At 42.2% G+C, this 26,495-nt stretch overlaps 1 protein-coding gene and 1 pseudogene across 1 annotated transcript in view; both read left to right on the forward strand.

Annotated features, from left to right (window-relative positions):
- The window catches only part of Tmtc1 (transmembrane O-mannosyltransferase targeting cadherins 1), a 146,540-nt gene that overhangs the window by 26,207 nt on the left and 93,838 nt on the right, over positions 1-26,495 (forward strand). The window contains exons 4-5 of the mRNA XM_042677525.1: positions 1,529-1,705; positions 4,583-4,786. Coding sequence (XP_042533459.1) covers positions 1,529-1,705; positions 4,583-4,786 — 381 coding nt within the window. The remainder of the gene's footprint in view (positions 1-1,528; positions 1,706-4,582; positions 4,787-26,495) is intronic.
- Positions 5,832-6,442, forward strand: LOC122106307 (annotated as a pseudogene).

The following is a 26,495-nucleotide window of genomic DNA, read 5'->3' on the forward strand; positions in this document are numbered from 1 at the left end:
TACATGGGTGTGACCAAAAGCCATATGGTTACAGATTAACTGTGCACACCCTGCTTGCTTTAAGGAATTAAAGCAGTAGACCAACTCCAGAGAAAATGGCATCCATGTTCAGTTCTGCATGTTTGGTGACACAATTATTCTAAGAAGGAGGAAATAGCACAAGCACAGAGTATCAGCCTTTGTCTCAAAGCTCTAGGGAACCAAGGGGTATGATGCCTGCTGAGAAGACCGAGCTCTTATGGCCAATTCTGTTTTATAGGGTAGAAAACAGCACCACAGAGATTTTGGAAATCCCTCTGGAAATTATACTGAGGACAAATAAACACTACCCAATACATGTTCATGAAAAAATAAATTAAAAAATATAGATTAGTCAAAAGAAAAGAAACAAGTTTATCCATTTTTCTCTCGATATATACATCTATATATGTGTATATATAGATGTATATATACACACATATATATATATATATGTATCTCCACTGTTTGGTATGCAGAAGCATATAAAAGTTCTTTGCTCAAGTAATCATGATGACAATAAATACTCAGCATGTGATAATGGTTGATTCAGTCCTCCATAAAAAGCTGTGGTCTCATTTCTTGCTTTGTTTTGGTTAAACACGGGGCGGGGGTTCTGATTTGAAATAGTGAATCTGGCTCTAGAGCTTGCTCATATGTGATTCACTTAAAGCCTGTTACTACCCACGTACAAGTATTTTCTTAAAGCTAGGTGCTGGTGGCTCACACCTGTAATCTTAGCTTCTCAGGAGGCTGAGATCTGAGGGTCATAGTTCATAGCCAGTCTGGATAGACAAATCAAGAGATTCTAATCTCCAATTAAGTCAACAGAAGTGGAGGTGTGGCTCAAGTGGTAGAGTGCCTGCCTTGAGCAAAAATCTAAGGGAAAGCATCCAGGCCCTGAATTCAAGCTCCAGTGCAAACATACTCAAAAAGTATTCACCTAAGTATCTTTCTATCTAATGAATTAAGTCTCTAAGGTATCATTTTAATATCTTTATATAGATTTATTGTTTAACATTAGATTTTGGAACAGTTTGCATGTACTATTATTTAAGAACCAAATTTAGTATGTTTTTTCCAACTTAGCAATGTTTACTTATTTAGGTACTAGGGCTTGAATTCAAGGACTGAGTGCTATCACCTAGCTGCCTCCTCCACCCGCTTCACTCTCAAGGCTGGTGCTCTACCAACTGAGCCACAGTTCCAATTTCTGACTTTTTGGTGACTAATTAGATATGAGTATCACAGACTTTGCTTCCTGAGCTGGCTTTGAACCATGATCCTCAGATCTCAGCTTGCTGAGTAGCTAAGAGTATAGTTGTAAGCATCCAGCTCTACGGTAGCAATTTTAACTAATTACATGATGAATGCCTTGAAGAAAGCTTTGCTGAGCTGCTTAATTGCCTAGGGGACAGCAACATTGTTACTAAATCTTATCTGTAAAAGGTAAGATGTCTTTGTGGCCCACATTGCTTAGGTTAAAAGAATGTACTACTGTGTTTTCCAGAAGTCTGGGTCAGTGCTGTGCTGGGGAAAGGTTCCCTCCCACTGGTTCTCCCATCTTCTTGCTGCTCAGTCTGCTCCTGGGGACCTGCGCTATGCTGGTTAAAGAGACAGGCATCACAGTGTTTGGAGTATGCTTGGTTTATGACCTCTTCTCTCCCTCCTACAAAGAAGACAAGGTGTAAGTCATTTTATACTTTTTTTTGGGTGCTGGTACTAGGACTGGAACTCAGGGCCTCATGCCCTTGCTTGGCTTTTTTTGCTCAAAGTTGGTGCTCTACTGCTGGAGCCACATCTCCACTTCTGGCTTATTGCTGAGTAATTGGAGATAAGACTCTCTTGGATTTGCCTGCTCAGGCTGGCTTTGAACCATGATCTTTCAGATCTCAGCCTCCTGAGTAGCTAGGATTAAAGATATGAACCACCAGTGCCCCTGGCTACATTTTACACTTTTGATATCAAGTGCTGTCTAGTAGAGAATTCCTTAAAATGCTAGTTTCTGAACTTCCATTGAAAATAAATAGAAATAGAAACAAAATATAATCTCACCTTAGATTGTAATATAACAGGACCTATTTCTTTAAGATAAATGTATTATATCTGTTTGGACTCCTTACATTTTATGAAGTTTTGTTAGGACTGTAAAGTTAAGGAGCTGCAGATTGGGAAATAAAAAAGTATCTTAACTGAAAATTTATACTGCCAGTGTGTTTTAGTTGCCTGCTACTGAGAATATCTTAATTCACACAGAATTGATTGTATTTATTAACAGCTTGCCTGAATCTCTGAGTTCAATGGAACATCATCCATCAAGTAACACTGCTCACTTAGAACCTATGTGCTTGCCCTAGCCATGATGTTACATAAAGGTTTTAGGAAGTGCCTTATTGGAGTTCTATAAGAAGCCTGTGTAAATCATACCTGAATACGTAGTACATTATTTTCAAGATAAAACAAGCTTATAGCGGGACACTGATGGCTCACACCTATAATCCTAGCTACTCAGGAGGCTGAGACCTGAGGATCACATTCAAAGCCAGCCTGAATAGGAAAGTCTGTGGGACTCTTATCTCCAGTTGCCCATTTACATTTAAAAGGGTAAGGAATGTTCATTTAGTCTGTGGATTACAGTTGGTAAGAATAAGGCATATTAAAAATTGAAGCACACACCGCTAATGCTTCTCTCCTATTAAATTCATAATTACTACCAATTTTATATGCAGACTTTTTTCCTGTGTGATAGTACTAGAGCTTGAGCTCAGGGCCTTCTTGCTTCAATAGCTTTTTCCTCTCAAGGCTGGTGCCCTACCACTTGAGCCACAGCTCCACTTCTGAATATTTGCAGGTTAATTGGAGAGAAGGGTCTCTCAGATTTGTCTTCCCTGGCTGGCTTTAAACTGATATTCTCAGATCTCAGTCTTATAAATAACTATGATTATTGGTATTGAGTCACATCTGGCTCAGATCTGTTTTTCCTTCCTTCCTTCCTTCCACTCCCTCCCTCCCTCCTTCCCTCCTCCCCCCTTTCTTTCTTTCTTTCATTCTCTCTCTCTCTCTTTCTCCCCTTTCTTTCTTTCTTTCTTTCTTTCTTCCTCCCCTTCCTTTCTTTCTTTCTCCCCTTCCTTCCTTCCTTCCTTCCTTCCTTCCTTCCTTCCTTCCTTCCTTCCTTCCTTCCTTCCTTCCTTCCTTCTTCTCTCTCTCTTTCTTTCTTTCTTTTCTCTTCTGTCAGTTGTAGGTTTTGAACTCAGGGCCTGGGTGTTGTCCCTGAGCTCTATGTGTTCAAGGCAAACACTCTTCCACTTGAGCCACAGTGCCATTTCCAGTTTTCTAGTGGTTCATTGGAGATAAGAGTTTCATGGACTTTCCTGCCCAGGCTGGCTTTGAATCGCAATCCTCAGATCTCAGCCTCATGAGTAGCTAGGATTACAGGTGTGAGCCACCAGTGTCTGGCCTAAGATCCTTAACCCTTATAATGTCCTGGATTTATTTTGCCTTGGTCAATGAAGAATTTGATTTTGAAAATAATTTTTTTGTTTTTTAAATCACATCACCTACACTGTGCTGTTAGATTTGGGTCACATTTCTGTCTGGGAGTGAGATACACAAGGATAATTTAAGCATGTAGCACTCTCTTTTGGCATTTTGTAAATCTTAAAACACATATAAAAGGATGATCTCGGTAATCACTTTAACACAAGCTTGGCGCAAAATTGCCCATGAACCAAAGCCCCTCCCCTGGCCCTGGATGAGGAGCACTTTTGATTTCTTTCAACAGATGGAAACAGTGGCATCACCAGCCTTGCTTTCAGAGGACAATCTTGAGGACCCTCTTTTTTCCCACAGTTGTCTTCTTGTTACCTCCTTCCTTCGCTTCCTCCCCACCACTCCCTGCTTTTTGTTCTAGTACTGGGGCTTAAACTCAGAGCCTGGGCACTGTCTTTTAGTTATTTCCTCTCACAACTGACACTCTACCACTTGAGTCATACCTCCACTTTTGGCTTTTTACTGGTTTACTGGGAATAAGAGGCTCACAAACTTGTAAGCAGTGATCACGAGCCCACAAGCACCTGGTTAACTTATAAATTTTGATTTTGCCTATCTGGTAGTTATACATTATTTATCAGAGGATTTCTGATAGAAAAATGTTATCAGTACATGGGATCAATAATATTTCACATGATCAAAATAACAAAAATCGGGAATACCATGTCAATTAAATATTATAAGAAATAATAGTTGAAGATGATAGGTAGAAAAGTATGCGTGCATATATGTGTGTGTGCATGTGTATATGTGTGTGTGTTCGTGAGTAAAGAGGGACTAAGTCCTAGTCTACTATGGTAGGAAATCAATGATAAACTCCAAAAATTGTAAAAAAGAGAGTTTTTTGTTTTTGTTTTTTTAAGTTAGTGTCAGAAATAATGGGCTCAAAGTCTTGACTGTGGTTGCTTTCAGGGAGGGGCCTTGGGGACAAAGGTAAGAAAACACTCTGGTGTTTCTTAGCACAAGGAATTGTTCATATTAACTTTGTTTACCCTCTCTTCTGTTGTCCACTCAGGAGCAATGGAGTCCTCCCTGAGCACAGTCTTCAGCAGCCTGGGAGCCCTAGCACCTCCGCCCTGCCACCCCACACCCACAGAGAGAATGGGAGGCAGCGGCTCCCGCACAAAGGGGCTTGGGGTGGCAGCCACTCCCCCCTGCCACCAGAACCCAAAAGCAGTGGATTTCCGGTATCTCCAAGAGCCCTGTGGGCCCACATGAGGTACTAGCCCGGGTGTTGGTGGGCATTTCTTCACTGTTCATTATTGCCTGCTCTGTGGCTGGTGATGCCTGGAGAAGGAAAATGTACACCTCCTTTTGCTCCTTCCCTTCCCTTCTCTTTTCATCTTTTTCCTGTTCTTCTGTGCTCTGTCCCTCTCTCCCTTCTTAGCCTATATGAAATGGGATAATAAAGGAATAACCCAGTTGCTGGTGGCTCACTTCTGTAATCCTAGCCACTCAGGAGGCAGAGATCTGAGGATTGTGGTTTGAAGGCAGCCTGGGTATGAAACTCCATGAGACTCTTATCTCCAATTAACCACCAGAAAACTGGAAATGGTGCTGTGACTCAAGTGAGTACTGGCCTTGAGCAAAAAAGCTCAGGAACAGTGCCCAGGCACTGAGTTTAAGCCCCACGCCTACCAAAAAGAGAGAGAGAGAGACAGACAGACAGACAGACAGAAAGAAAGAGAAAGTTATAGCTAGAGGAAGCAAAAGAAGGCCTGTGTCATCTGTGATTCTTTGAAGATAGGGTCATGGGCCATGATCTATGAAGCTTCCAGCATCAAAAGAGAGGCCACTCCCTTTCCTAGGAATGCACATGCTCTGCCACACCTCATCTCCTTCATATGAATTAATTTTTTTTAATTTTAAAATTTTATTTCTTGTGTGTGTGTGTGTGTGTGTGTGTGTGTGTGTGCGTGTGTGCGTGTGTGCGTGCGTGTGCGTGTGCGCACGCTGACTGATACTGGAGCTTGAACTCAATAACTTGGCACTCTCACTTTACAATTTTGCTCAAAGCTGGCATCCTACTACCTGAGCCACATACCTAGCTTTTAGCAAGTTAATTGGAGATAAGAATCCCAGGATTTCTCTGCCCAGGCTGGCTTTGAGCCTTGTTCCTCCAATCTCAACCTCCTGAATATTTAGGATTACACATGTGAGCCACCAGTGCCCAGCCTGTTGGTGTGAATTTATGCCAGCACAGGTGTGGAAGGGAATCCAGGGAACTCTTCTTTTCATCACATTTTTGAGAATTCAAGAAAACCTTGCACTCTTTGCCCCATCTATTGGGAGAATGAAGACCATTCTCAGCCATCAGACTGTCCACATTCCAGAAAATGTTGACATCACTCTGAAGGGTCGCATGGTAATTGTGAAGGGTCCCCGTGGAACCCTGCGGAGGGATTTCAACCACATCAACGTAGAACTCAGCCTCCTTGGAAAGAAACGGAAGAGGCTCCTGGTTGATGAATGGTGAGGAAACAGAAAGGAACTGGCTACCATGTGTACTATCTGTAGTCATGTGCAGAACATGATCAAGGGTGTTACTCTCGGCTTTCATTACAAGATGAGGTTTTTGTATGTTCACTTCCCCATCAATGTCATTATTCAGGAGAATGGGTCTCTAGTTGAAATCCGAACCTTCTTCAGTGAAGAAAAGAGTTCAGATGAGGACAGGTGTTGCTTGTTCATTCTCTTAACCCCAGAAAGAGGAATTAATCTTTGAAGGAAATGATTCTAAACTTGTCTCAAATTCAACAAGCAACAACAGTTAAAAACAAGGATATCAGAAAATTTTTGGATGGTATCTATGTTTCTGAAAAAGGAGCAGTTCAACAGGCTGATGAATAAGATCTAAGTTACTACATCTTTGGAGACTGTTTTGGATCCTGACCAGTTTCTGATACTTCCGTGATGCAATCAATAAAAGAATCCTATTGATTTGAAAGAAAATCTTATTTTTATTATTTATTTATATATATTTTATTTTTATTTTTGGGTCCGGTCGTGGGGCCTGAACTCTGGCCTGGGCGCCGTCCCTCAGCTCTTCAGCTCAAGGATAGTGCTCTACCACTTGAGCCACAGCGCCACTTCCAGCTTTTTTCTTTTTGCTTATGTGGTGCTGAGGAATCAAACCCAGGGCCTCAGGCATGCAAGGCAAGCGCTCTACCACTGAGCCACCTTCCCAGCCCGAAAAGAAAATCTTGAGTGTGAGATTTTCCTTCTTATGAATATTTTAATGTACTAGTGACAATTAGCAGTGTGTTCATCATCACAGGTATATTTATTGAAGTATGTTGCTTGCTTCTTAAATACCTCAAGCCACAGCAAAGTAAAAATGTAGTAGTTATTTGTTTAAAGATAAACTTAGACACATCAGAATTTTCAAGAGTTTCCTGGAGCAGTAATAGCAACTCCAACCACAGGTGGAGTGTGGTCCCCATAAGAGAGTGAGAACTGAAGCACAGCAGGAAAAATTGTAAAAGATTGCTTAAAGTGGAATAGTAGCCTTGTTTGCATTTCCTAGTGGGAAAACTTCTGGTTAAGTTGGGGCACTGGTGGCTCATGCCTGTAATCCTAGCTACTTAGGAGGCTGAGATCTGAGAATCATGGTTCAAAGCTAGCATAGGCTAAAAAGTTCATGACACTCTGCACTTAATCACCTAAAAGGTGGAGGTGGAGCTATGGCTTAAGTGGTAGAATGCCAGCCTGTGCAAAAAAGTCAAGTAATGAGTACTCAAGGCCCAGAGTTCAAGCCCTAGGACTCTTTCTCTCTCTCACACACAAAATTAGGTATTAACAAAATTAGGTATTAATCCACATTCACTTTAAGTTTAAAAAATTTTTTTTTGGTTTTTTGTAGCTTTTTTTTTTATTTCCCCAGGACTGAGGACCAAACCCAGGGCCTTGTGCGCGCCGGGCAGGCGCTCTTCTGCTGGGCTAAACCCCCAGCCCCTAAGTTTTTAAAATTTTTGTCTGTAGTTTTTTTTTTCCTAGTCCCTTTATTTAAAGATGAACTAGGTCATATGTCATATGTGCTGTGGAATTCTCTCTAGAATGGTAAAAACACTTCAGTCTTTTGGTGTAGTTTTTAGATGTCTGTAGCCAAATCACTGTCACGTATTTGGGGGTTTATACTGGTGATAGATCCAAAAAGAGCAATGACTTTCTGACTAGCATAATAACACAGACCAAACCATCTAGCACAATTAAAGTTATTTATTATCAAGCGAGTTTATTACTGTTTATGCCCAGGGTGCTACCATTTAGATACTATGACCTTTTCTGGCTTTTTTCACCTATATACTCCAATCTTTTTTCTTAGTTTTTAGTATTTTTGTTTGTTTAAACAATTTTTGGTCCTGTACTGGGTTTTGAACTAGGGCCTGGGCACTGTCCTCATCATTTTTGCTTAAGGGTGGCTCTCTACCACTTTAGCCACACTTCTACTTCTGCCTTTGTGATGGTTCATTGGAGATAAAATTCTCACAGACATTCTTGTCTGGGCAGACTTCAACCCATGATCCTCAGATCTCAGCCTTCTGAGCTGCTAGGATTGCAGGCGTGAACCACCAGTGCCCGGCTTCCTTTGGTTCTTAAACTGAGCTTAGCACAAAAATAATTTCCTCAAAATATTTCTTGCTTAATCTGGAACACTACACTAAAAGCTTTTGCCAATAAATCCCATGCTAAGAGACAAAATTCTTTTTAATTTATGGATAAAAGTTGGTGGAGTTTCTAGTTGCTGACAGAGTCAGGTTTGTTCTGTTTAATCTCAATTGGATACAGTTTCTTGGCAGCCTTCATTCCCCCATGAATCTCAGCCAGTGCGTGATAAGTTTTCTCCTCTCACCATGTAGAGCAGTCAAGCCCAGGCTTCTACTTCCAACCACATGCACCAGGACATATGTGGAAAGAGAAAATGCTCAGGAGGCAGGCATTTCAGGTTGGCATGAGATTCCATTGCTTCACAAGAAGTTCCTAGAATTGTATGTCAAGTCGTACACTTTTCTATTGGCTTAACTGATGCCATGTACAGTATTCAAGAATGGCAGTTGTGACTTCAAGGCCAACTTTATGTGGCTTAATGGCAGCTTTCTGTTCTTATCCAGAACACAGGAGATCATAGAGTGTTGTAAGGGGTTGCTGTGGATTCTTTAGTATTTTGGTTAATGCTGTTGTTGTCCAGCTTAGAATTTCTTGTTTCCTGTTCCTTTTTTTTAAGAAGCCTGTTGAGAGTGTCTTAGTATTGTAAACACTTATAGGACATATGAATGATTCCTTTGTGAAAGCATTGAGGATCCTCAATCTTTACCTACTGAGTAGCTGGAATTACAGGAATAAGACACTGACACCTGGCCATGAATAAGCATTTGCAAATACCTAAACTCTGTTTCAGATTCCTCTTGCATCAAATATTGTAATACTTGCACCTAACCCATAGGGTTATTGTGAAAAATGAGGTAACATGTAAAATGAGCTTTTAATAGCTTTTTTTTTTGTTATTTTGTTTTTGTTTTTGTCTGTTCTGGGGCTTGAACTCTGAGCGTAGGTGCTGTCCCTGAGTTTGTGTTGCTTAAGGCTAGCCCTCTAGCCCTCTACCTTTGAGCCACAGGTTTACTTCTGGTTTTTGAGTGGCTAATTGGAGATAAGAGTCTCACTGGGACTTTTCTGCCCAGGCTGGCTTCAAACTTCGATCCTCAATCTCAGCCTCCTGAGTAGCTAGGATTTCAAGTGTGAGCCACAAGTGCCTGCTTGGCTTCCAATAGCTTTAAAAAGATTTGAATCTCTTCTCATGTTTATTTCATGCCCAAGCCAGCTTGGAAGAATTATTGTTTAGAAATGTTTTCTTTTTATAAACTTCTGAAAGGAAATTGTAAAATTTGACTCAATTTATGCTTTGACTTGTTTATGCTATTTAGTTGGTTTCATTTTATGGGATTACAGTATTTTAGAGGGAAATAGACAATAAAAGTTAATTTTTGTAGCATTGATTGAAAATCCATGAGCGTTTAATAGGATAATAGAAAGCTTGTGATAAGACTTTATTTTTAGCTAATGAATGCTGGCCTTGTTTAAAAGAAACCTCAGAGTTTGTAGTTCTTAGCTTCTGAGATTAAAAAAAATATTTTCGTATAGTTAGCATGATATTTGAATGAGTCATTAATAAACGATTAGGTGGAAAATCAAATAATACAGGCTTAACTCACTAGTTTTTACAATGGTCAACTTAATTACCATGAGAAGAACTATTTCATTTTATAGATTTATGCATTTTTAATAGTATATGATCGTTATTTCTTTATTGAAAATTCATACTGATCCTGAACTCATTGGAAGCTACTGTTTCCAAGAATGACCCAATATTACTAAGATTTTTTTCTTGCCAGGTGCTGGTGGCTCAGGACTATAATTCTAGGTACTCAGAAGGATGAGATCTGAGATGCAGCTGATGCAGAAAGTCTATGAGACTCTTACCTCCAATTAACCAGCAAAAAATAGCCAGAAGTGGAGGTGTGGCTCCAGTGGTAAAGTGCCAGCCTTGAGTAAAAGACTTAAGAATAGCTTTCAGTCTCTGAGTTTGAGCCTCTGTATACTCCACCCCCAAAAATGATTTGCCCTTACTTCTTTAACTTGCACACACATTGCTGGAGTGTTGGAAGAGAACTTTATGGATTTTTAGGATATGAAAACAATGAATTTTTCTAATTGAAGAAAAAGAATCCAAATCCAAACAACTAGCCAGAGTTACATGAAAAGATAGAATACTGTTTGTGTTGTATCTGATGAACTCAGTGTGCTCTGGACATGTGATGAGTTACTGGTATATTTCAGTGTCTATATGGTGGAGTGTTTTGTTAGGGTCAGTTAAACGTTGTGAAAGAGTTTTTAAAGCTTTACTTTTTTTCCCCCCAGTCCTGGGGCTTGAACTCTGGGCCTGGGCGCTGTCCTTCAGCTCTTCAGCTCAATGCGAGTGCTCTACCACTTGAGCCACAGCACCACTTCCAGTTTTCTGGTGGTTTATTGGAGATACGAGTCTCATAGACTTTCCTGCCTGGGCTGGCTTTGCACCATGATCCTCAGATCTCAGCCTCCTGAGGAGCTAGGATTACAGGTGTGAGTCACCAGCACCTGGCTACATTTGATTTCTTTACTAAGTGATTTTTTTTTCTTTGTGAATGAATGGATGAGGAATGAGTGTAACAGGAGTTATCATCCATAATACAGGTAGAATGAAATCCATGTGTTGTCTTAAAAATCTCCTCTTGAGGATCCCAGTTTGAAGCCAGCTTGGGCAAAAAAAGTCCATGTGACCCAACAGCTTAAAGTGGAACTGTGGCTAAAGTGGCAGAGCTCTAGCCTTAAGTGAAAAAGCTAAGGTACAGAGACAATGCCCAGGCCCTGACTTCAATCCCCAGTGTAGAGAATTAGTGGAACTGGAGGTAAATGAGAAGAAGCCTGGGATGAGCCTGTTGCTAGAAAATAGGTTCTCCTTGCCTTCTAGTTTGCTATGGATCTGGGTCAGTTGTTCTCTGCTTGGATCATGGGGTTTCTTAGTTGGGGAGGAGCAGGGAGGGTGGTGTCATGTCATTTGATACTCTCTCTCTCTCTCTCTCTCTCTCTCTCTCTCTCTCTCTCTCTCTCTCTCTCTCTCTCTCTCTCTCTCTCTCGCTTGCTCGCTCTCATCTCCCCGACTCCTCCCTAGAGGGAAAAAGCACTCTACCCTGTGAACTACGGCTCTACTACTTCTGCCTTTTCCTGCCCAGACTGGGTTTGAACCATCATCTTCAGATCTTGCCCTCCTGTGTAGGAGGATGACAGGCCTGAGCCACCAGCACCTGGCTGAGGTCTATTTTCTTGAGGCTCTCATGAAACAGTATATTCCTTCTTTCTTTTTAGATTATTATATTCCACTGGGCAGGCTCTTGGGGGTGACTCAGGAGACCTTGGCGGGGGACATTTTGATGGTTCTATGTTGTTTTCCTCATCTTTTCCATCTTGGATTCTTGACTAGCTCAGTTTTCAAGAACTTAGGTCAAATGGATTTCCGGAAATGTCAATATTCAAGATGGAACGTGTAGACTGCAGCTGTCTTACATGTCATCAAGCTATGCATTTGCAAACTAAATTTAGCTGACCTTTAAAAGACAGTTCATTGGCTCCTTTGGTTGATAAATACTTACTAAATTCTCAGAACCAGTGTCTCAAGAGGTCATTGTTTTGCAAAGAGTGAGCTTAAAAAAAACTTTTTTTTCTTTTTTCTTTTTGGTGCCAGTCTTGGGGCTTGAACTCAAGGCCTAGGTACTGTTACTGAGCTTTTGTGCTCAAGCCTAGCACTCTACCACTTAAGCTGAGCTCCGTTTCTGGCCTTTTGGTGGTTAATTGGAGATAAGAGTCTACTGGACTTTCCTGGCTTTGAATGATTATCCTCATGTTTCAACCTCCTGAGCAGCTAGAATTATAGGTGTGAGCCATTGGCATCTGGCCTAAAGTTGTTTTTGTTTTTGTTTTTTTAATTATGTTTAAATAGTTGTACAAGAGGGCTGGGAATGTGCTTAGTGGTAGAGTGCTTGCGTAGCATGCATGAAGCCCCCCAGGTTCGAGTCCTTACTACCACATAAACAGAAAAAGCCAGAAGTGTCACTGTGGCTCAAGTGGTAGAGTGCTAGCCTTGAGCAAAAGAAGCCCAGGGACAGTGCCCAGGCCCTGAGTTTAAGCCCCAGGACTGGCAGAAAAAAGAAAAAGTTGTGTAAGAGAGTTGCAGCTTAACATGAAGTTTATGAATACAGTGCATGTTGATCAATGCCACCTCTTCTATCATTCTCCCCTATCTTTCCCAACACTACTCATCCTTTCAAATTACCTAGTTCTATTTTCATGTATATACATTGAATAGCATGACTATATTCACTCACTCTTCCACTCACCATTTACTTCCCCATCAGCCCCCACTACCAACCCCCAAAATCATGCTTAGGCCAAATGGAGGGTTCATTGAAACTGTTCAGTAGAATCTAGTGATGGCTATTCTTGATGATGAAGCCTGGTTTCTGGACATAGGCATTAGGAAAGGTGCACACTTGATTGATTGATTGCCTCTTCAGGGTTTCCTTATGCCTCTTTTTGCTTTTGAAAGAGAGCCTTCATTGATCAAGATGTATTGTGCTCATACACTGACATGCATTGTACTTATAAACTGAATTTTGAATTGAAACCTCCTTGTAATTGAAATCTTTATACAGCTACTTAAAGACAATTAAAACATTTTAAAAAATAAAATGAAATAACCAGTGAGGTATACCACATGTCATCTGTAAGCAGATTCTTAGCTATTCAGTGATGGATGCAGTCTGGGTCTCATGATTCTTCTTGCTGCATTTTCTGTAGGGGGGGTTGTGCTGATTGGTTGTGAAATCTCTTTGGACATGACATTGCCATGTGATGGAGAGAGAGGGAGAAGGAAAAGGAGAAAGAGTGAGATTAGAGGGCTAGAGACTGACATAGACACGGTGAAGTAATAGTACTTCCTGGACATTTCAGAGTTAATGGAAGCGTTCACTACAAACACGTCAAAGCTGTGTTTATTTTTTGTCACAGTAATACACTAGTGGATCTTCAGTTTGTTTTTCTATTGATTGATCAGTTGATTGGTGCAATTGGGACTTAAACTCAGGTTATTGCTCTTGTAATAAGCAGGCCCTCTACCACCTGAACCATGCCTCATCTCCATTTGCTGTAGTTATTTTTCAGGCTGGAGCTCCTGTTCTTGCTTTGGCAACTATGGATATAGATCCTCCCATTTTATGCCTCATGCTTTGGGGAGATGACAGGCACATGCTACCATACCAGCTTTCGTTGTTCTTTTTCATTGAGATGAAGTATGGCTTACTTTTTTTTTTTTGCCTGAGCTGCCCTTGAATTGTGAGCCTCTCACTTTCTGCCTCCCAAGTGGCCAGGATTATAAGTATCAGCCACTATTCTTGGGCCTTTTTCTTTTTAAATTTCTTAGTTTCTTTTTCCTTTGCTACTGTGTTTTGAACTCAGCTGTTCATACTTGCTAGGCTAAGTGCAGTCCTTTTTGAGTCATGTTTCCAGCTCTTTTTTTGCCTTTATTATTTTTGTCACATTTCGCCTTATGTGTGTCCTGGGATATCCTGGACCATAAGCCACCTATCTATGCTTCTCATTTAGCTAGGATGACAGACATGTCACACAGTATTCAGCTGTTGATTCTGTTGAGGTCTCATATTGGTGCTGAAGTTGACCTTGAGCCACAGTTCTCCTGATCTCCATCTCCCAAGTAGAATTGCAGGTGTGAACCATTGGCACCCAGCTTTTCTTTATTTTTTCTTCATTTTTCTCCCTACTCCTCCCTTTCCTTTCCCTTTCCCTTCCTTTCCCTTTCCCTTCCCTCCCCTTTCTTTCCTTTCCTCCCTTCCTACCTTCCCCTTCCCTCCCTCTCTCCCTTTTCTCTCTCCCTTTCCTTCCCTTCCCCTCTTTCTCCTTCCCTTCCCCTATTTCTCCTTCCCTTCTTCTCTCCCTTTCTCCCTCCTCTTTCCTCTCTTCTCTTCCCTTTCTTTCTCCTTCCATTTCCTCCTTATCCTATTTTTCCTCTCTTCTTCCTTTCCATTTCTTCCTTTTCCTTCTTCTTTGACCTCAGAATTTTAAGATATTGAAGAGAATATTAAAACAATATATAAGAGTTCACATTTCTGTTTATTGGTGTTTGGTTTAATCCTTCCTTTGCTTTCCCTGAGGAATGGAAGTGTAGTGGTACAGCTGAGTTCACATTGCTACTGGTCTTAATCTTCTCAGGGTCAAAGAGTGGCCAGGATTTTCTGTGGAGAGCCTGCTTTCTAAAACAAAGTGATCTATGCAACTTAATGCTTTGCTGGTTAATCTGGTGATACAGTCCACTTCTACATAAGAAATGGCTTAGAAGATAGATGTGGCAGAAAGGAAAATGTACCAGAGGACCCTTCAGGTTTCTTCCTGTCTTTGTCTCCTAAAGCGACAGATTGGAAGATGATTATCTCTGAATCTCGACTAACTCTCAGATCCCAGCCTCTTGAGTATTTTTTGTTGTTGTTTTTTGGTTATTGTTTTTCTCCTGTATAACAAGAACAGTCAGTTCCTTCCATGTCTACCAATGTTTATGTTAGAATGTTCTATGAAATGTCACCTCTGCAATGAGAACATTTCCACTGGTATTTATTGAACTTACGCTAGATGATGCACTAATATTTGTATTTGATATGCTCTTCACTTCCAAAAAAAATCTCTCCTTGACTATATTGAGCATAGTTTGTAATAACAGCTAACATTTATTGAGTATTTCTATACTTAGGAGCACAAACTCATTAATTCTCATGATTATGGTGTGTGTTTGGAACCACTAATCCCCACATGTTAAAGACTGAATAATGGAGACACAGGAAGGATGGGAACTTGCCCAGGCAAGTTCAGCGAGTGGAAAAGCTGGAAATCTCTCCCCTGCAGCCCAGCTCTGCAGTCTTTTGCATTTGAAACTAATTCACTCTAAATGAAGGCTAATATTCTGAGTGGGAAATCTCTCACCTTCAGGAAGTGACTCAGTTGCCAGGTGGAAGATGCTGCGGCTCAAAGGTCCCCTTGGGGGCCTTCATGTCTAACCTCTGAGTGGATATGACTGTCTTCTCTGGTTTTCTCTACTTACCTGATGAGGTCACTTTAGTTCTTGGGTTGTTTGAAATTGCTAGATATTTTCAGCTAGCCTAGAAGACACTGATACTAATAACGGTTGCAGCCAAATACTGTCCCAGAGCCACAGCTCACATAAACAGATCCACTGTGTTCCGCCTGTGTGTATGTAGAGCCTGAGCAGCCCCTGAGGGACCAGGAAATCCCATCATCCAAGGAGAAGGATCCATGCTTCCTTGATCTATGCCACCATCCTGGCTTCTGTTCGAAAAAAGCAAAGGAAGGAAATAAATGCCCAAAGAAATCAGTTACTGAAACTAAAGAGAAAGGAAGGGATTTTTTTTAAAAAGGAGCTTTTCTAAACAATTGCTAATAAGACTGGCACCATGGGCTGGGAAGGTGGCTCAGTGGTAGAGCGCTTGCCTTGCATGCTCAAGGCCCTGGGTTCGATTCCTCAGCACCACATAAGCAAAAAGAAAAAAGCTGGAAGTGGCGCTGTGGCTCAAGTGGTAGAGCACTAGCCTTGAGCTGAAGAGCTGAGAGCGCCCAGGTCCAGAGTTCAGGCCCCACAACCGGACCCCCCCCCAAAAAAAAACAAAACAAAAAAAAAAAAAGACTGGCACCAGTGACTTGTACCTTTAATCCTAGTGACACAAGAGGCTAAGATCTGAGGATCCTGGTTCAAAGCCAGCCCTGGCAGACAAACCTAAGTAGAGCTGTGGCTCAAGTGGTAAAGCGCCAGCCTGAACTGTACAAGACCAAGCCAGAGCATAAGACCCTGAGTTCAAACCCCATTACTAGCAAGTCAATAAACAAATACATAATAAATAAAAATTGCAAGTGACAGTCCAGTATTCAATTTATGGGGAATGTAGTATATTATCAAGTCTTTTGCTCAAATATCTCCATACAGACATATATAGACATATCCTTTTCTGTCTGGTTTGTAGAACTGTCAAGGTAACTTATTCTTCCAGCTTTTTTGGCAAAGGTCATTATCTACTTCCTGAGGCAGGGCAAAGGAAGGGTGATACCAGGGTTAGGAAATGGGAGGGGGAGGCAGGACTCATGGGAAGAGGTCAAAGTTCATCTATGTGAAAAATTCTTGTATCTCCTAGATCTTGCATGAAAAAAATCAGAGCAATGCTAGTTACTTTGCAGGCGTGTGGTTTTATGAGAGATAGGCAGACTCGGCAGGGTGTTTCAGAAAAAATAAACCATCTCTGTACGTATCACATGTACTTTCCTGACAAGAGGCATGAAACATAAGAGGACAAAAGGGTAATATTTCATGAGGAGAGTTCACTCAGCAAGAAAGCAGATGGATCAACATCCCTTTTAGGGCACCTTGAAGAGATGATCACTGCATTGGGAAAGGTACAAAGGCCCCAGAAGACAGAGAAGAAGCAAGTCCTATCCCCCTCCAGCCCCCTAGTAAATTGGTGCTTGTAGACCCTAAAAGAAAAATAAGTAAAACAGCTTCAGGTGCATCAATGTGTTATGGAAAGTGCAATGGAAAAAAAAAAAAAAAGCCTGGGGTTATCAAAACAAAAAGTAGGCAGGCTTCCCAAGGAGAACAGAGCAGTATTGAAACAGGCAAAGAGAGAGCGTGAAGTCTGAGCACAGAGGAATTTTTGAAGGCAGAGAAACAAAGATTGGTCAAGGGTGAAGAAAAAAATAACTCATAAGGAATTCAGGCTCACAGTGAGGTGTCAAGCCAGCCTGATAGCAGATTTTGTCAAGTTATGTTAGGAGAGGGAGAGGCAGAGTGTGTTCAGGAGATGGAAGTTTATATTAAAATACGTTCATTCTGGAAAGAAAGAAGACAGGATGCGCTGAGCAGTTGGGACCTTGAACTGACTTCCTCCCCTCCCCCCACCTTTCATGCTGAAACAGCTGTCAGTCCTTTGGCATTAAGAATAAAAAAGATAATAAATAAGTGGCTTCATAGAGGATGTTACAGATTTCCCTTTCATTCATTCATTCTTTTTTTTGTGTGCACTAGTACTGAGACTTGAATTTAGGGCCTTAGACTCTTGCTTGGGTTTTTTTTTTTTTTTTTTTTGGTCAGTCGTGGGGCCTGAACTCTGGGCCTGGGCGCTGTCCCTGAGCTCTTCAGCTCACGGCTAGCACTCTACCACTTGAGCCACTGCACCACTTCCAGCTTTTTCTTCTTATGTGGTGCTGAGGAATTGAACCCAGGGCCTCATGCATGCAAGGCAAGCGCTCTACCACTGAGCCACCTTCCCAGCCCTCTTGATTGGGTTTTTTGTTCAAGGCTGGTATTCTACCTCTTGAGTCACAGCTTTACTTCTGGCTTTTTGCTGGCTAATTGGAGATATAAGTCTTACAGACTTTTCTGCTGACTTTCAACTGGTATCTTCAGATCTGAGCCTCCTGAGTAGCTAGGATTATAAATGTGAGCCACCAGTGCTAGAATTAAAAGCTCAATTTTGTTGCTAGGTCAGCCAGTCCTTCTTAGAAGGAAGGCAGTGAGGTGAGGTGTGCCCAGGCCTGGCGTAGACTGGCAGTGGCCCCAGCTGTCAGCTTCTTGGGGTCTTGAGTTCTGAAAAGATAAGGATGGAGAGGATGGTGGTGATGAAGTTATAGTTGAGCTGCAACCCTATTTAACCTTTCTAAACCTTAGTTTCCTTGTGTGTGAAATGGGAGTAATATTAGGACCTAACACGTCATTATTTCTAGGCTTCAATAAATATAATACCTAGCATTCTGTATTAAATACCTTGCTGATTGTTTTTCTCTTATTTAAGCCTCAGGAGAACATCTAGGTAGGTTTTATAATAACATGTTTCCCATGTCAAAAGGTGGAGCTCAGAGAAAATGACTTTTCATAGGAACATAATATGTGACATCAATAGTTGAAACTGGGTCTTTGTCAAACCATGCCCATGTTGTAGTATTCTGAAGCCCATTGTATTTAAGAGAAGACACTGGAAAGTTACTGGGAATTTATGGCTGAGTATAAAATAAGAGGCTAAGTGCAAAGTGAATTCACATCTGTGTTGTTGGGTTGATGTGAAACTGTGGTAAGAGGTGGGAATCCAGGCCTCCATCTGGACAGGCTGATGGACATGGTTTTCCACCTGAGTGACTTGTTAGGTCTCTCTCCATCAAGGGAAATATAGGGTGGCACAGCCAGACCTAGACCACTCAGTGTGGCTAATAATAATGGCTGCTAAAAATTTCACACGATCCCTCGATACATGCTAAGCACTGGGGAAGAGTCTTACTATTTGATACTTACAGAATTTTCTTGAGATAGATACTGTGAGAATCAATATTTTATACTGATAGAAAGCCAGACTAATATGTAGTGTGACTAGGTTCTAAGGAGGACTTGTTTGGTGTAACACACAGTATGTGAACCATGGGTCCACAGATCCCTCCTCGTATTTGGGGAGTGATGGGCTTCTGGCTGTTCTCCATCCTCAGGTCCCAGTGCTGCTTCTTGGCTCTCTGTACTTGTGTCTCTAAGTTGCCATCTTTCCCTTCCTCGTCATCTACCTCCATGCCTTCACATCTTCCTCTCACTAATCCCTTCCTGTTTAAAAACAGTTCTGTTGGGTGCCAGTGGCTAATGCCTGTAATTTTAACTGCTCTGAGGATCATGCTTCAAAGTCAGACTGGGCAGGAAAAATCATGAGATTCTTATCTCCAATTAGTTACCAAAGAACTGAAAGTGGAGCTGTGGATCTAGCCGTAGAGTGCTAGTCTTGAGCAAAAAGGGACAGTGCCCAGGCCCTGACTTCAAGCCTCAAGACTGGCATCCAAAAAACAAATACAAAAAAACAGTCCTTCAAGTAGTCTCTGTTGAGCGCCCAGTCTAGTGTGTTGTTTCTGTCATCTTAGGACTCATTGGATTTAGAATTGTGATTTGTTTATTTCTGTGTATTTGAAATCTTTGTTATATGTATCCTCTAAAAACAATAATTGACAGCACTGGGGATTGAACTCAGGATCTCGAGCTTGCAGGACAGATGTTCTACCACAGCTCCAATTCCAGCTTTCTTCTTTCTTCCTCCTCCTCCTCTTCTTCATCCTCCCTCTCCCCCTCCCCGTCCTTCTGGTTAATTAGAGATAAGAGTCTCACAGACTTTTCAGCCTGAGCTGGCTTCCAACTGTGATCTTCAGATCTCAGCCTCTTGAGTACCTAGGATTTCAGGCATGAGCCACCAATAGCCTGCTGCTATGGTTATTTTTTAGATAAGGTCTCACTATTTGCTCCTGCCAGCCTGGATCTTGATCCTCTTTATATTTCTTGCCATAGCTGGGAGGCCATTCTATTGACATGGGATCTTGGTAACTTTCTTATCCAGGCTAGCCTCAAACCATGATCTCCCCCAGTGACCAACTATGGAGTAGATAGGATTGTAGGCATGAACTACTGGTGCCCAACTTCAAACAGATTTAGAAGATTTTATGATTGTTTTATTATATTTAAGTAATTGTATGAAGGGCTTGCAATTTGACATGTCAGTTTATGAGTACAATACATCTTGATCAATGTCACCCCTTCTTACACTCTTCCCCATCTCTCCCAACCCTACCTTTCTATCTTACACTTAATTTATATTTCATCAACATTCTTCAATTGAGTATCTCCAGGAAAAGAATATTCTACTACCCGTAAATTGTATATCCCAGTTATGGGAAGTAAATAATGTGATGCAGTAGAGAAAAATAAAGATCAGAAGAAAATAGCCAAGAAAATTATTTAGTCCTAAAAAGAATATTCTGGAACCACATGGGAGTGGCAATAATTGGCTTATAAGAATTAGGTCAATTATGTAACAAAAAGCAGAAACTACAGGAACTAGAATAATTTGTGTACATTAACATGGCTGTATACCAGCATTTTTTATTTTTTTATTTTATTTTAGTGAGTTGTGTGTGTGATTGTGTCAGTACTAAGGCTTGAGGGCTTGAACTTACCTTTTTCGCTCAAGGCTAATACATTTGAGCTACACCTCCACTTGCAGCTTGTGCTGGTTAACTGGAGATAAAGAGTCTCATGGCTATTTTGCTCTGGATAGTTTGGAACCAGTATCCTCTGATCTCAGCCTCTGAGTAAGATTACAGACGCCTGGCCAGATTTTAGAATGTAAGAACCATTATTACTGGGGTTTACAGGTTTTCTTCTAATCAGAAACAGCTGCAGTAAAAGCAAGTGAATTTCCTTTGTTCACATCAGGAAATAATTAAGTTGTCTTACTGCTAATACCAACCATCTCTACTGCAGATGGCAGCTTGGTCTCCTCTGGTGATTCTTGTTTGAGATGGTTCAAAATGTAGAATCTCTGCTTGTTTGAGGCAGATTGGATGTTTTGGGAAGCAACAAACGAAGGACAGTGTCAATAGTGTTTTCTGTTCTCTAGGTATGGGTAACATTTTGATGAAACTTTCCAGCTAATCTGGAGAGATGGTATTACAAAGCCCTGGGCTCAGAATTCAATTCAATCCAGTGAAATCAATTACTACTATCAGCTTAATCCATCTGACTTCTAAAACGTATAGCTGGTTTGCACAAAATACTATTTTTTCAGCTTCTAACTGTAATATTTGTGTATGGGACTTCCCTCCCTCCTCCCTCCCCCCTCCCCCCTCCCTCCCTCCCTCCCTCCCTTCCTTCCTTCCTTCCTTCCTTCCTTCCTTCCTTCCTTCCTTCCTTCCTTCCTTCCTTCCTTTCTTCTGTAAGGTTCGCCAGAAAGGAAATCTCCACATGGTTCAGGAAGAAAAGAGTTTATTGGGGGAGAGCAAACTGCCTGCCTGCACCAGATGGAGACAGAGGGGAAGGAAAAAGAGGAGAGACTCCTTATGTATGTGGGGACACAGAGGTTGGGGAAGTGATCTCAGAGCCTGGGGTCCTTTGCTGACTCTCAGTCAGATGATTGACAGTCAGGTGATTACTGGTTTTGGGCAGGTGAAGAGGAAGAGGGAAGGAGCTGATTCTCCCTCGCAGACCTAACACCTACTGCCTACCTTCCTTCCTTCCTTTTTTCTTGCTCTTTTCCTTTTCTTTTTTTTTTGTACTGAACCTAAAACCAACCTCCTCTCCCTTCCTTTTTTCCTGCTTCCCTCCTTCCTTCCTTTCTTTTCCCATCCTCCCCCCCCCCCTCCCCCTCCATCTCCATCTTTTCCTCTTTCCTTTTTTGGCCTTGAACCCAAAAGCTTGATCTCTCCCTTGGCTTTTTTTTTTTTTTTTTTTTTTTTAACCGAAGGCTGACAACTCTACACCTTGATCCATAGCCCACTTCCAGCTTTTTTTTGCTGGTTAATTGGAGATAAAGAGTCTCCTGGACTTTTCTGCCCAGTCTGGTTTCAAACTGCCATCCTCATAGCTCAACTTCCTAAGGAGCTAGGATCTGGCTCTGTGTTTATTTTTTAAAGATCTCCGTTTCTCAGGTAAAATATTTTCTCTTTGACTTTATTCTGTAAAAACAAGTAGTTTCAGGATTCATATCGTATTTATTTCAGCTGTGTCTTTCCAGAGGGCTTAGAGCTACTTGTGTTGCCTGTCCCTTCCTCCTTGTGGGCCTCTCCTTGCTGCATGTAGGCCTGCTTACTCCCAGAACACTGTACTGTAGGAGGCCAGCTCTTGACCCTGGAGTGAGGAATGTTTGATTTAAGAGAGTAAATTCCTTTGAGCCATGTAGAAGACTATCTGGTCTGGGCCAGACCCCCACCCTAAGTCCAGATTGGGAATTCCACAAATGCAAGGTCTTTGTCATTTCTGCTTTCCCTGCTGTAATCATGTGTAGCAGTGGGTTCTTGCTGTGGGAAGAGACACCGAGAACACACCCAGGGTAGTGTCTCCACCTTGGGCACTGCAGGGAAGCTCATCACCTCTTTTTCTTTCTTTCTTTTTTTATTGTGAAAATACTGTACAGAGGGGTTACAATTACATGGGCAAGATAATGAGTACATTTCTTATCAAGCATTGTAGCCTCCTCCTTAGCTCATCACCTCTTGCCTGGGCGAAGAGCCATCACCTTGCGAGCAGCCTTGGTCCAACCTCAGCCAGCCTGAGCTGCCCCAGGCAGAGACTGTAGCTAATAAATTCCCTGATCGCAGTCCCTCCCTTTTCCACTCTGTGGCCTCCACTGCTCTCCATTGTGAATGGATCGGAAGCTAGAGGGTGGGGCAGCCCATTGATGGAGACCTCAGGCCAGTCTTCCTGTGAGGAACAGGGTGGAACCACCCTAGAGGGCAAAGGGGAGAGACTCTCAGTGCACCTAGGGTGTACACCAGAATTCTCTACCACCGTGGAGCTCCTGATCCAGTAGGGTGACTCAGAAGGAAGCAAAATGGATTTAACTATAAAAATCACAAAAGTGGGGGGACAAAGAGTGACCAGATGCAGCAGTGGTACTCACTAGACACTAGTGGAAAATGAACTACACAACTTGTGGGTGGGGATGGGAAGGAAAAACTGGGAGAGAGCGAGGGAAGGGGTGACATTGTCCAAAAAGAAATACACTTTTTACCTGACTTATGTAACTAACTCCTCTGTCCATCACCTTTATAATAACAATAAAAAAGGAAAAAAAGAAAAATAAACACAAGCTGGATGCTAGTGATTCAGGCTTCTAATCCTACCTACTCAGTAGGCTGAGATGTGAGGATCATGGTTTGATGCCAACCCTGGGTAGGAAAGTCCATGACACTTTTATCTCCAATTAACCTAAAAAAACTGATAGTGGAGCTGTGGCTCAAGTGGTAGAACACTAGCCTCCAGTACAAAAGCTCAGGGATAGTGCCCAGGCCCCGAGTTCAAGCCCCAAAACTGGCACAAATAAACACCAACCAAAACAATAAAAATATATTCCTATCAGGTGCTCGTGGCTCGTGCCTGTTATCCTTGCTACTTCGGCAAAAGCCAGAAGTGGAGCTGTGGCTCAATGGGTAGAACATCAGCTCTACTTCCAGTTTTCTGGTGGTTAGTTGGAGATAAAGTCTTATGGACTTTCCTGCCCAGGCCAGCTTTGAACTATGATCCTCAGATCGCAGCCTCCTGAGTAGGTAGGATTGAGGCTGGAGATTTTTAAGACCTGTCCAAGTATTTAACCCCCTGTGCCCCCTGACTGCAAATGCATGAGAGACCCTTCTTGCTGTAAGTGGTGGGGTGTTTCTGCTCAGCAGCCTGGGTCCCACAGACAGACAAGGAGCCTGCCAGTATGGACTCTTCCTGCTTAGACACTAGGTTCAGATTCCAACCCTGGGGCCTCTGGACTGACATTTGTTTTTCCAGGTCTCAAGTGTGACTTAGCTTCTGGCTGCCTTGTTTGCCTACTTGGTTCTCTGTCTCAGCTGGTTAGGTGCAGGACCTAAAATTGGAGCCTGGTACTTAGGGACCACGTGTTCCAGTTCGTTTGAACCTTTGTAATTTCAGTCCAAATTGCAATATTATAGTAAAGAAGTCCCTAGCATCTAATAAAGCTCTTTCCTCTTCAAAAGGGGTTTCAATAAAACCAACTTCTGTTGTGTGCAAGTTAGGGCTCTCCCAGTTCTCTCTTGTAATTCTTCTCTTCCACATCTGTCTGTCTCTGTCTTTCTGTGTCTGCCATTCTCTGTCCCTTTTCTCTGAATCTCTATCTTTTTATTTCTCTGTGTCTTCTATCTATCTATCCCTGTCACTCTGTCTTTTTTTGTCTCTTTGTCTTTCTTTTTCTGCCTGTGTCTCTTTGTCTGTTTCTATTTGTGTCTCTGTCTTTGTCTCTGTCTCTGTCTCTATGTCCATCTCTCTATCTCTGTCTGACTTCATGTCTGTTTCTTTCCCTCTATATCCTTCCCTCCCCACCCCCTCTCTCTCATCCTGCAGTAAATGGAGAACAACACTGTTGTTAGGAGCAACAGTGAATGGAAAGTGCTGGGCCTTTGTTATATCAAACAGAGTTCAGTGTTTAGGTTCCCACGCTTTCCACCTGTAATTTGGGGCTCCTATTTCCCTGTTATCTTTAGCAATATGCAGAATCACAGACTGCATTAAAGAAAATCAATCTGGGCCCATACTGAGCTTTTCTTTTTTCCTCTTTTCTTTCTCTTTCTTTTCCTCACTTTGATCACACAGTTCTATAGCTCCATCAATCACACACCAAGTTTTGCCAGATGCTGAGCTCCAATGCCAGTAGGTGCAATGGTTTCCTTGCTAGATTTTGACATGTCGGGGGATTTAATTGTATGTGAAGATGCTGTCTGCCTAATCAGGATAGAGCAGCAGAGTTCTACTCCTGCTGTGCCCAGCCGAACCTCCTGGAGGCTGGGAGAGAAGGTAGTGTGCTTTCTTGTTACACTGATTACATAATTCTTGTCTCCTAAGTACATAGCTATAGTATGTGGAAGAGATGATTGTTTTTTCCTTTTTGTCTAGCTTGCTTGCTTAGCTGTGCTCTACCATTTGAACCATGCCTATATTCTGGCTTTTTGCTGGTTATTTTGGCTATGGACTTTTCTGCTAGGGCTACCCTCCAGACATGATCCCCTAGATCTTAGAGCCTCTTGAGTAGCTGGGATTACAGATGTGAACCGCTGGTACCTGGCTGGTGTCTTTTAACTGGGGCCTTCCTTTTGGGATTTGGGGGCTGGGATTTGGGATAGAAAGTGTGGCAGCCTCAGATATAGTTATAAACTGGTGATGACCATGAAGGAGACAGAATGGCTTCCCAAAAGGAACACCATTGTCTGCACTTCTAGTTATAGCTTGCCTTAGTCACCTGTCTTATTTCCTGTTAATCTCACAGACTCAGACAGTGAAGAGGACTTTATTAAAAATCCAGGGAGAGCTTCCCTGGGGTTATATTAAGGTGGGAGATGGTGTGGAATCTTCTGTTAGTAACAGAGTAAATATTGGGCTTAAATGTCCCTGTGGTCTATGAAGGGCAAATGTCATGTGAATTGCTTTTGTCTTAGAATCAAACTATCAAATTTGGATAGTGTGCAGAAATCTAAGGTACTCTCATGAGTACCAGCAGCTTGTCAGCTGCTGCTTTTAAACATAAGCCCTGCTAGGCCTCTCTGTATCTCTGGCTCAGAGGCCCAGTAGGACTGTCTGCAGGTCTCCCAGAGGTCTGTGAGGTTGAGTGGTGCCTCAAGAGTCTGCATTGTTTCCCCAAGAATAGTCAGTCAGGGAACAGAACACTCTGTGCTTTTTAATTCAGCTCCGCCCAAGTGCTTGGCCACAGCTTGAGCCATGGGTGCCCTTGGCTCCACTCCCACCTGGAATCCTAGCTACTCAGGAGCCTGAAATCTGAGGATTGTAGTTCAAAGCCAGCTCAAGCAGGAACCTCTGTAAGATTTACCTCTAATTAACAGAAAAAAGCCAGAAGTGGAGCTGTGACTTAAGTGGTAGAATGCCAGCCTTGTGTGAAAAAGCTGAAGGACAGTGTGCAGGCCCTGAGTTCAAGCCTCAGAACTGTCCCTTCCCCCTCCCCCCATTTATGAGATGTTACTATACAAGTTTCCTTTGAGCAGAAAGCTGGGGTTCAGGTATATCTTTTTGGAAGTGTCATTCCTAGAGGAAAAACATAGAAATTCAGTATTTGAATAATGTCTTTAAACTCTTGCAGGTTTTGAATCTTATTTTTTACTCTGGAAGTCAGTCCAGAAAATGCTACTTGTGAATAATTGAATGCTGTCGCAAATAACAGATTATTGTCAACTAGTGAATCAAATAAGGATCTTTGAGCTGGGTGCTGTAAAGTATATTAAATAGGTAGGTTTCATTAGGTAGCCAATGAGGAAAACACCACATGCTATTCAGGCAGGAAAAGAAGTTTATTTACTGAACTGTTGCCCCCTCCCCCTACATGCATGGTAGAGAAGCATGGCTGAAAAGGCAAGGGGGAGGGAGGTGGGGAAGAGGAAGAGGGCCAGGACTTATCTAGGCCAGGGACAGGAAGAGGTGTGGCCCGGTGGGGAAAGGTGTGGCTACACTGGATCTGGATGTGACCTCAGGGTCTGGGACCCTCCTAAGATCAGATGAGAGGCTTGTGACCAGAGATGGCCCAGGATGTAACCTAGTAGGAAGGTGACTGCTTCCAGGTCTGCCAGTTACCTAGGTAACAGATACTGGGTGGAAACCTAGCCAAGAGGGAGGGAGGTGTCTCTGTTCAGACCTTACAGGTGCCAGTGGCTCAAGCCTGTAATACTATTTTCCCTGGAAGCTGAGATCTGAGGCTCTCCCTTTGAGGACAGCCATAAGAAAGTCTTATCTAGAATTAGTCAAACTGGAA

This window comes from Dipodomys spectabilis, unplaced genomic scaffold (genome assembly GCF_019054845.1).
Source record: "Dipodomys spectabilis isolate Male_0828 unplaced genomic scaffold, ASM1905484v1 ptg000039l, whole genome shotgun sequence".
Classification (NCBI taxonomy): domain Eukaryota; kingdom Metazoa; phylum Chordata; class Mammalia; order Rodentia; family Heteromyidae; genus Dipodomys; species Dipodomys spectabilis.